Source organism: Microtus ochrogaster, unplaced genomic scaffold (genome assembly GCF_000317375.1).
Source record: "Microtus ochrogaster isolate Prairie Vole_2 unplaced genomic scaffold, MicOch1.0 UNK18, whole genome shotgun sequence".
In the NCBI taxonomy this organism is placed as follows: domain Eukaryota; kingdom Metazoa; phylum Chordata; class Mammalia; order Rodentia; family Cricetidae; genus Microtus; species Microtus ochrogaster.
The window spans coordinates 5,716,867-5,727,334 of record NW_004949116.1 but is presented as its reverse complement, the minus strand read 5'-3'; the positions used below and the strand labels follow the sequence as shown (position 1 = coordinate 5,727,334).

Below are 10,468 nucleotides of genomic sequence, written 5' to 3'. Positions count from 1 at the left end.
AGAGACAGAGAAAGGCTGGGTCTGACCACCACGGTGAGGGAACGTTTTGTCACCCACGTATGCAGATGGCAAAACTGCCTACGGAGGAAGATGGGGTGCGGCCTCTTAGAGGGGCAAAAATGGGTGGAAATGACTTCGGTAGTCTTCCAGCAGTGAACTATCCCTGTTTTTTTTGTTTGTCACTTTTGCCAGTGTGAGCTCAAAAGATGGTTGAGTGTTATTTTAAACATCTCTCCGCAAATGGCTAAAACCTTGGGTGGCGTGGGAGACCATAGCACGTCCTTCTGCTGGTGTGGAAAGTCAGAGAGATGAGGCAGGCAAGTTTGTACGCAGTGGAACTGGAATGCCCAGGGTGAGTTGAGCTGAAGAGGGCTTGTGGAGTGCAACGGGGTAGAATTAGGAGGCAAGGTTCTTTCCGAGCTCCTGGGAACGAGTGGCAAAATAATAAAGAGGGCATCATAATCTAATCAGACAGCACATCGTTTGCTGAGACATCTCCTAGTCTAGGTTGAACGGGTGCCAGAAGATTTTTCATCTGTAGGATGTAGGTTTCATGATTATATGGCTTCCCTGGGGCATTGACAGACTCTGGACAATACACTGTTTCAGGTCCCCATCCGTATTGTCAGCCGTATCCAGGTAACCACCCTCCACTCCTGGAGCTTCTCATTTTCTGTAAAAACATGCCTGAAAATTTGTTCAAAAAGAACCGCAAACTCAGTTAGTCTGGGCAGACCTTTGTGAGTAAATAGGATTATCAGGAAGCCTCTTTGTCCCTCTTCCTCTTCTTCCTCCTCCTCCTCCTTTCTTCTTTCTTCCTCTTCCCAGGGTCTTGTACACCCCAGGTGAGAGGTTGACAGCTGATATTTCTAAGTTTTCTTTAGTTTGTCAACTAGACAGTTAGTTACTCTTGAACCCAGGACATTGCATATACCAGGCAACTGTCTGCCACTGAATTATGTTCCCCTTTCCACTACTTTTTTCTTAAAAATACTTAGTCCAGGTTAGCCTGTAACTGAGATCTTCTCCCTTGTCCCCCAAAGGCTCCAGGTACAGGCACACTGTGATTTCGAGCATGAAAAAGTAGCCACCATGAGTCAAGGCGGCTTCCCCGGAGGTGCTCAGACTAAAGATCTATGGAGCCGCTTGCGCGAACAGCTTGGGTTCTGTAAGGAGTTGTCAGCCTTGGAGTATTGTGTCAGGAGCTTTGCTCCTTCACAGCTACAGCTACAGGCGTGTGCTGACATTCCCGCTGCCCATATGTATGTCTTGAGGGCCATAGTGTTTCATGCATTTTTTTTAAAAAAATACTTACATAGGACCAGGAATTGGAAACAACGGAATTTGTGCCCCAGTGACTCATAGGTCTATGGGTGAAGGTTTTGTGGTGAACTCTATGCTGCAGCTTTGACAAGCAATTTTTTTTTTCTTTTCAAGACTTTTGTTGGCACTGTTGCTAGATTTAATGCCTTGTGCTGTCTTCATTGACAATGTCTGGAGGCTTGGACTAGTAGTCTGGGTTGCAGGTTCTTCAGTCATAAAATAAGAGCTGAGGTAAATTTCCTCACTTCTGGCATTCAAGAATAGCTTTGGCTGGGCAGTGGGAGGCAGAGGCAGGTGGATCTCTGTGAGTTTGAGGCCAGCCTAGACTACAGAGTGAGTTTCAGGACAGGCTCCAAAGCTATAGAGAAACCCTGTCTTGGAAAACCTAAATAAATAAATACAAAAACAAACCAAAAAAGGACAGTTTTGGGTGGTCTTTTGCACTCAGAGTTTTCCCAGTTCTTCTACAAGTGTCCCCTCTCATGGACCTCATTCACTGTGGCAGCTGAGTTTTATGAGACAAGCCCAAAGCCGTTGACACGTTTTTCTGGAGAAGCAGGGGGAAGGTACTCTTGTCCCAAGCACCTCCTTTGGGAAGAGAAACCATATTCTTTGGAGAAATCTAGTCTTTGCCCCACTACTTTCCAGGTGAAGTGCTGGGCCACCTGGGCAGGGTAAGCTAGGAGGCTCCAGAGCCTGTGGCTGCAGACATATGCCTGCACAGCCTGAGAAAGTGTCCAGGTGGAAGGGGTGAGAATGCAGAGAGGGAGGGGAGAAGGCAGTGAAGAAAACCTTTGCTGCTCACTGCTGGCCAGACCTCCTCTAACCTAACTGCCCTGCCCTTCCTTCAGCTTCCCCAAGTGACTAGTCCTGACAGGTTGGAGGTAAACCATTTCAGAGAAGATGCAGATATGGGCAAACTGACATCCTCATGGCCATGCTGAAGAGACACCATGGCCACGACAACTCTTATAAAGGAAAACATGTAATTGGGGCTGACTTACAGGTTCAGAAGTTCAGTCCCATTGTCGTCACAGCAGGAAGCCTGGTGGCAGGAAAGCAGACTAGTGCTGGGGAAGGAGCCAAGAGTCCTACATCTGGATCAACAGGCAGAGTGAGAGGGACACTGGGTCTGGCTTGAGCATCTCAAACCTCAAAGCCTGCCCCCAGTGACACACTTCCTCCAACAACAAGGCCATACCGCCTAATAGTGCCACTCCCCGTGGGCCTGTGAGAGAGAGCCATTATCATTCAAACCAACACAGTCCATCTGGCACCTTAAGTATATGAAAGGCTGGGTGCACACCTTTAATCCTAGCACTCAGGAGGCCTGTGAAACTCTGAGATCAAGACCAGCCAGGACTGTTACACAAAGAAACCCTGTTTCAAAAAACCAAAAAAAGAAAAAAAGTATATGACAAAGCTCTTGTGTCCTGGGATGAGGAAGAAGTCAGGGCCTAGACAAGTCTTTGGGAGCCCCCTGGCTTGAAACATCTTATCATAAAGGAAGGAACTCAGAGTTTGGATTCTGTCCCCACATTCCCCAGCCCTTCTATATAGCACGACCCCAAAGCCCATTTCAAACATTAGAGAAATTTTGTTTGCATTGACTTAATACCAGCTGTGTTTGGTGTCAGACTGTTGTCAGACAATGTAAATCTCAGGGGTGATCCCGTATTGTAGGCCTGGCCCATCATTTGGTCAGTAAGCGTGGGCTCAGTGCGAAAGGAGGCCAGCTGTGGGCAGTTGGGTGAGAGGGTGACAGGGACAGAGTAGCTCATCTACCAGGTCGTGTCTGCTGATCCTGCTGTAGCGGGTTGCCTAATACCCAGATGTCCCATCCCTGAGGGGACAGGAGATGTTGACACAGTTGGTACTGGGTGCACCTGGCTTTGACCCTGCCTTCCCCTGCAGCAGTCAGGGACAGTCAGGATGGCATATGTAACCCTAGGTAGCTTCATGCACAGTCCTGGGCTGACAGCATCACAGAGCAGCTGTGTAGCCTTGCCTTCTCTGTCTCCTCTAAGCTCTTCAGAGAGTCCATGGCCCAGTAGGCCCGAGTGTTCCAGGCTAAAGAGTTGACAGAGAAATGGATTTCATAAGAAAGCCCTCCTCAGATGTTCTGTTGAGAGGACCCGTTCCTAACTCTGTGGCCCATTTGTGAGGAGCTCTTTGAAGAAAGTCACTGCCAGTGAGTAGCAGTCACCGATGGGGGGTGCACTGAGCCTGCTTTCCTTGGAGGAGGGGGTACTAAGTGGTACTGATCATGTGAACTTGGTCTTGGGAGGCACCAGTACCTTGCACCTACAGGCTGTGAGCAGCATTGGTATTGGCAGTGTCCTAATGTGTTTTGCAGGTATAACTACCCATCTAGCTTAGATTCCTGAGCCTGGGTCCAGCCAAAGTCTGCAGTTGGGGAATAGAATTTGGAATGAGGCCTGCTTTTGATTTTCTGTCCAAGTGAACTTTTATCCTCTGTGGGCAGCATCACCATTGTCCCTCCCCTACAGGCAGACTCCTTCTTACATTGACGTCACACACGCATGGGCTCACTGTCCCACAGCCACAGATGACATGCTTGTCCTTTTAGGCTATGATGACATACACACAGTGAGCATTGCCATCATGCTGACCTGGGAAGTGATGCTGAAGCCAAAGACTGTTGGGGAGCTGGGGAGAGTGGGATAGGGGTGGCCTGGAGTTGGAGCAACAGCATGAAACCAGCTCACTGTAGCTTCTCTGTTAGCCTCCACCCTGTCCTACCCTCCTTGAGTTCTGTTTCTTCTGTACTTAGAACAAATGCCTTCCTACCTCTCAGGCCTTACAGCTCTAGCTGGAGGTACAAGCTGGTCTACATATTCTGGATACCATCTTAATTTCAATGATAACATTGGGAAAATGGAAATAACATTTTTTTTTTTTTTTGGTTTTTCGAGACAGGGTTTCTCTGTGGCTTTGGAGCCTGTCCTGGCACTAGCTCTGTAGACCAGGCTGGTCTCGAACTCACAGAGATCCGCGTGCCTCTGCCTCCCAAGTGCTGGGATTAAAGGCGTGCGCCACCATCGCCCGGCATGGAAATAACATTTTTGAGTGATCGAAAGAAGTTAAAATGCGTTCTCATTGGGTCTGCATGCCTGGAAGGTGGTAATTACCTGCTGTCTATTTTTTTAAAAAAATTAAGCCAGAAGTGGTGGCATAAATCTATGATCCTAGTTGTCAGGGGTGGGTGGGTGGAGGAGAGCAGGAGGATTAAGAATTCAAAGCCTGTTTCAAAAAATCAACAAACCAACCAATCAATTAAAAAAGTTAACTTTTCAAAAAGGAACCTTTAGTTTTAATAAAGGAATATATCATAATAGTTACTAGAAAAGTCAAGTACCAGTATTTTTATTTGAAGTCCAGATTAGAGCCAAACTGGCAATCCGGGTCCTAAACTCATGTAGTATGGAAGTGACCAGTGGAGTAGGCCAGAGCCACTTCAGGGCTGTGTCCTGCCCTGATGATCTCAGGACTTGCCTGACTCTTAACCATTAGCTCCAGGAATCAAGGCCAATGGGTCTGGTGTTGTGGGGACCTCTGCAAACACCATGATCAGAGAGTGTCTATCCATGTGAGGCAAGAAGAAAGCCTGGTTTAATGTGATTCAATAGCTGGTTGTTGGTTCAAACCTCTAAAGTCTGACACCAGGCAGTTTATTTTAGGCATTTTTATGTACAGTACACTTTGGGAAAAATGTCTTGGTGTAACAGTCCCATGTGTACAATAGCATTTAGAGCATAATTACATTGAAACTCTTCTCAAAGTACATGTCACCTCTTCCATAAAGATGAGTTCTATAAATAGACTACATGCGTCACTCTAAGGTCCCAGGGGAGGATCTGGTGTGAGCTCCGTCATACAGATAGCACAGAGGCTGCCTAGGCTATTATCCACCTCCACTTCCAGCCTTCTGAGCAGAAAACAGGTATACATTTCCTCTCTGTCTCTCTCTGGAAGGGACACACCTGCGTGTTTAACACTCCTGGTTTCTGTGAGTGAGCACAAACACTTCGTGCCCTCTGCCTGGCATCCTGCTGTTCCCTGCAGCACAGGACACATGCTCAGGAGAGGCTGACCTGACTGTTTGTCTCTCTTTAGGGCTCAGGCAGAGATGAGGGAGAGCAGCCGGCTGATGCCCAGAGACACCACATCCCTGTGACTATACCAGCTCCGCCAGGGCCAGGCCATCTTAATCGTCAGTGTCATGGAGCCTCATGGAGAGAAGCCAGGAGAGGCTGAGGTGCTGAGCATCACACCCCAGCTGCTGAAGTCCCGCTCTGGAGAGTTTGCCCTTGATTCCATCCTATTGCTAAAACTTCGGGGTTTAGGGCTGGTGGACCTGGGCTGTTTGGGGGAGTGCCTGAGCCTTGAATGGCTTGACCTATCAGGGAATGCACTCACCCACCTGGGCCCACTAGCGTCTTTGCGCCAGTTGGCTGTGCTCAATGTCTCCAATAATCGGCTGACAGGGCTGGAGCCACTGGCGGCCTGTGAAAACCTGCAGAGCCTCAATGTTGCTGGCAACCTGCTGGCTGCTCCTGGCCAGCTGCAGTGTCTGGCTGGGCTACAGGGCCTGGAGCACCTGAGACTCCGGGACCCTTTGGCCCGGCTCAGCAACCCGCTGTGTGCCAGTCCCTCCTATTGGGCTGTGGTTCGAGAGCTGCTGCCTGGCCTCAGAGTCATAGATGGGGAACGTGTAAGTGGGAAGGGCAGTGAGCTGTACCAGTTATGCCGAGACCTGGACAGCTCCTTGCGCCCCAGCTCCAGCCCAGGCCCCAGAGCCATAGAGGCCCAGCCCTGGGTGGAACCTGGCTACTGGGAATCCTGGCCCATGAGGAGCAGCTCCATTCTGGAAGAGGCCTGCCGGCAGTTTCAGGACACACTGCAGGAATGTCTTGACCTGGACCGCCAGGCCAGTGACATCTTGGCCCAGGCCCAGCAGGCTCTGAACCCTGCAGAAACCGCGTCTTCCTTTGATTTCTGATTGTGCCTCGTAGCCAGGTGCTCTCAGCGTCGTGCTGCCGCTTACATCCCTTTCCTGCCCCAGCCCCTTGCCTCTGGTTTTCTCTGCTCACTGACCCTGCAAACTCATTTATCCTAACTCCTACCCTTCATCTCCCCGAGGACACTTCCTGCCCTCCTTCCACCCAAGCAGGGGCATGCTTTCTGGGTGGCCTCTAGCAGGTGTCAGAGATTTCCTCACTATCTGGCAAATATTGCAGCTAGGCCCCCAGGCATGCTGAGCATGGGTTATCGCTAGTGCCAAGCCTGAGGCTTTGTGGGTAATGTTACTTGCCACCTGCTAACTCTTACTAAACAGTTCTCTGCTCATTTGTGCCATTTCTTGTCTTTTCCTCAGCAAAAGCATGGCCTTCCATACCTCTGCTTTGGTCCTGTAGGAGACCCCTGCAGTCACCCTCCCTGCTCCTTCCTGGTACCAGGAAGGAAGAGTAGGGACACACATACACAAATCTTTGAGCTTTTCTTGTATGTACAGGTTGAGCTGAGGAAAGAACAAACACACGGTTGGGACAGAACAGACCAGCAATTTTATTAGCTTGGAGTATGAAATCTTTGGGACCTGGTGTCCTTCCACTGGGTTTTGCCAAGGCAGCTCAGGAAGGCGGAGCTCTAGAGAAGGAAACCAGATGAGTGTAAGGGAGGTTGTTTTGGCTTGATACTAGGTTTCCTTCAAGTTTCAAACAAAACCCATAGCCCAGTTTATGCCAAGGGCTCTCTCTCCCCTCCCAATAACCTACCTGTCCTGGGCTTATTTGGGTTTCAGGGCCCTGGAGAAAGCAAACTGTCCAGGGAAGAAGTGGTTGCTGCGGGGGTCCTCGCCACTCTGCGCTACCTTGCTGCACTGGGACTCCTGAGATTCCTGTTAGAACCAGTGTCTGTTGTAGCAGTGCCTGGGAGGAGAGGCATCACCGGAACCCCAGGGGAAGGTCTCAGCCACCCCCTGCCCCACTCTCCTTTCCCACTTCCAGTTCTTATCACACAGACCCTCATGTGGTTTGTCTCCAGCCCTCACCCTAGCCTCTGACCCTTCTTACCTGAGGCCCTTGCCTCATTGTTGGACAGTGGACCATCCGGCCCAGAACTTTACCCGTGGTGTCCAGTTTGATGCAGGCCAGACATTTCCGCTTTCTCTGGGGAGGAGAGTATGAGAGAAGGAAAAAGGAGTGAGGGCAGCCTGAGTGTCAGGGTGGGGACTGGCCTGCTTGGCATCCTAGAGTGGATGGATTTGAATACTTGGTCTCCAGTTGGAGGAAGGTTTAGCTTTGACTTTGATGGAGGAAGTATATCACTGGGACAGGCTTTGAGAGTTTAAAGCCTTATACCACTCCCAATTCACTCTTTCTGCTTCCTGCTTGCTTTTGAGAATGTGAGCTCTCAGCTTCTTGCTCTGGCTTCCATGCCTGCTGGTAGCCATGTCTCCCTGCCATGATGGACTTTTATCCCTCTGGAACCAGAAGACAAACCTTTCCTACTATAGTTGGTTTTGGTCATGGTGTTTCATCACAGCAGCAGAGATATAACTAATCCAAGGAGCAGGGGGATGTGCAAGCCAGATAGACATGCTGCTTACCCTGGGATGGGAGATTCTTACAAGTTCTTGTCTTTGGACACTTGGATACTACTTTAAGAAATAGCCCAGGCTGATCTAGAACTTGTGGTCCACCTGCTTTAATTTCCCCAATGCTGGAATTTCAAGTATATGCTACCCTGCCTTGCCTGCAGACTGCAGTACCTGTGCAGAGATCACTCCTGTATGAACATGCGTGTGTGAACTGCTCATATGCAGTACACTGCATGGGTGTATTCACAAGTGCCTGTGTGAATGTGCAAACACGTATATAGGCAAGAATCTTCTCCAGATGGTGTCTGTCTCTGTTTCCCTCTGGTGTGTGTGTGTGTGTGTGTGTGTGTTATGTCAGGCAAGGGCATTTGGGTGTCCTATATCACTCTGCTTTATTATTCCCTTGGGACAAAATCTCTCACTGAACCTGGAGTTAGGCTGGTAGCCAACAAGCCTTGAGTATCCTCGTGTCTCTGCCCACTACTGTTCAGGAGTTAGAGGCGTGTAGAGCCGTGCCCGACTGTTCTCATATGGGTGCTGGGGATCCAAGCTTAGGTCTTCATGCTTGTCCAGCAAGGGCCTTTACCACCTTGTCCTCATATTTATGTTTCCACCTTAAGATTTGATATGAATAAAAGGCCCTGTAAAGCACCAATATAACCCAGTCCCTTGCCTTAACTGATGAAGGGAACCAAGACCTTCAGTGACCCCACAAAGCTGTTAGAAAGCAAGAACCGTAACCCAAAGTGCTGCACCTTCTGCTCAGAGGTAACTCCATAGTAGCAGTGTCACCCGCAGGGTGGCTGATGACTGAACCCCTGTGATGAACTGGCTGTAGCCTGGTTGGTGCACAGGATAAGCTCCATAGAGAAGCTCTTAGAAGAGTCAGACAAGTGCCCCCCCCCCCAGATGGAGAGATTTCCCTCTTCCTTGTAGACAGCCCCCAGTGAGGAGCATAGCTTCTCGGGGCTCCAGTTCATACCCAGGCAGCCTGTCCCATCAAAAGAGCCCCTTCACTCACCCCATTTGGTTTGATTTTGCACTCGGGTTTTTTCCAGTCCTTCTTAAGGCAGCTGGTTTGCTGGAGCTTAAATTCCAACCTCACAAAGGTGCCCGCCGAGAAGATCTACAGATAGACAAGAAGGCCAGCAGGTAATTCCTGGGTGTCATTCTCCTCCCCCAAACACCGTAACTTAGAACTGGCACAGGCTAGGAGGACGTCTGACTGGTGGCCTTTCCCAGGAAAGCTTTCTGGATATTGCTGGTGTCCAGGGCTTCAGCCCTCCGTTCCCTGCCAGCCACAGTACTAACCGTTTCCTCAGCGCTGTCCACACTGGTCTCCTGGAAGGCCCACTGCACAGGTGGGTGTTTGTGGAACTCCTCCAGGGCCACCTGCAGGCCCCTGCGCTGTGTCTCGCTGAGCTCCGGCTCTGTCCCGTGGATGCCCACCATGCCTAGCCACAGGGCCAGGGGGATGAGCAGGCACTTCATGGTTCCACCTCAGTCCTGGTGCTGCAAAGACGGTATGTAGTCTTCAGCTCTTAGAGCTGGAGTGAGGGTGGGGGGCACCTTCTCCCCTGACCTCCTCCTGGGGCCAGAGGCGCCCCTTCCCACGACTAATCCAACTAGCCCTTTCTACTCTGCAAGGCCTTGTTCCCTGGTGCCCGCAAAGTTTTAGAGTTCCCTGCCAACAGCCCCAGCAAGTAGTCCTGTTGGCTATGACCACTATAGCCTCTTTTCTGGGCCATTTCCTCCTTCCTCTGGGTCTTCCCCACATCTCCCAAATCCCCAGGCTCTCTCTGGTACCTTGAAGAATATCAGGTTTGTTGTTGTAGCAAGGCCTTTCCCTGTGTGCTCCCTGGAAGCTGTCCCCCTCACCTCTCATCTCCCTTTTTTCTCGGTCCCCACAGCCCCGCCTTTCCCCACTGACCCTTCTCCCAGAGTCCGGAGTTTTGGAGTTTCCCGTTTCCCAAAGTCCCCTGACCTTCCTCTTGGATTGGGCCAAAGGAGGGGGAGGGGAGGGCCTGGAGCACCAAAAAAGACAGGCTGCAGGCTGAATATTTTTCAGAAGACGTAAATGTGGGAGGACATGCCAGCTCAGGGAGGGTGGGAACTGCAACATGCTTAACCCTCCCCGCACCAGGGTTGCAGCTGCCATCAAGACAACTGTCCCCAGCAGTGGGTCCTTTCACCCCTGCCCCAACCTGGCCCTGGGTTCTCTAGTATCAGACAGCTCTTCCCTCCTTTGCTTTTTTCTAATTCTTCCAGCACATGACCTTGGTCACCCGAAGAGTGACTTCTGGAAGAACCCTGCTTGAACAGGTGATCTTCCACTAGAAAGCCACAGGTGGGGGAACTCAGGCTCCTTTGGTACCAAGGCAGCAGGTTTATTGCTTCAGCTTGTCTTGTGTGCAGTGGGAGAATTGCTGTGTCACTGGCTAGCTGCCTTCATCTCCCTCCAGGCATCCCTCTCCTATCGCCTCTTTCATGATGGCTCACTCACTCACTCACCCACCCACCCAC

General features: G+C 50.5%; 2 protein-coding genes across 3 annotated transcripts in view; one reads left to right on the top strand and one right to left on the bottom strand.

Moving 5' to 3' along the window:
- Positions 1 to 6,843, top strand: part of Lrrc61 (leucine rich repeat containing 61) — a 7,372-nt gene extending 529 nt beyond the window's left edge. The window contains exon 2 of the mRNA XM_005367478.3: positions 5,461 to 6,843. Coding sequence (XP_005367535.1) covers positions 5,567 to 6,346 — 780 coding nt within the window. The 5' untranslated portion in view covers positions 5,461 to 5,566 and the 3' untranslated portion in view covers positions 6,347 to 6,843. The remainder of the gene's footprint in view (positions 1 to 5,460) is intronic.
- Positions 6,844 to 6,890: 47 nt separating this feature from the next.
- Rarres2 (retinoic acid receptor responder 2) lies at positions 6,891 to 9,972 on the bottom strand. Of its 2 annotated transcripts, none has more exons than XM_005367477.3 (6): positions 9,876 to 9,972; positions 9,257 to 9,457; positions 8,967 to 9,071; positions 7,419 to 7,514; positions 7,122 to 7,243; positions 6,891 to 6,993 (listed from the first exon to the last, which is right to left on the bottom strand). In XM_005367477.3, the coding sequence occupies exons 2-5, from the start codon at positions 9,434 to 9,436 to the stop codon at positions 7,133 to 7,135; spliced, it is 492 nt and encodes a 163-aa protein (XP_005367534.1). In that variant the 5' UTR covers positions 9,437 to 9,457; positions 9,876 to 9,972; the 3' UTR covers positions 6,891 to 6,993; positions 7,122 to 7,132. The 2 variants fall into 2 exon arrangements, with proteins under 2 accessions (XP_005367534.1, XP_005367533.1); XM_005367476.3 differs by lacking the exon at positions 9,876 to 9,972 and adding an exon at positions 9,752 to 9,869.
- Between the last annotated feature and the right edge of the window lie 496 nt (positions 9,973 to 10,468).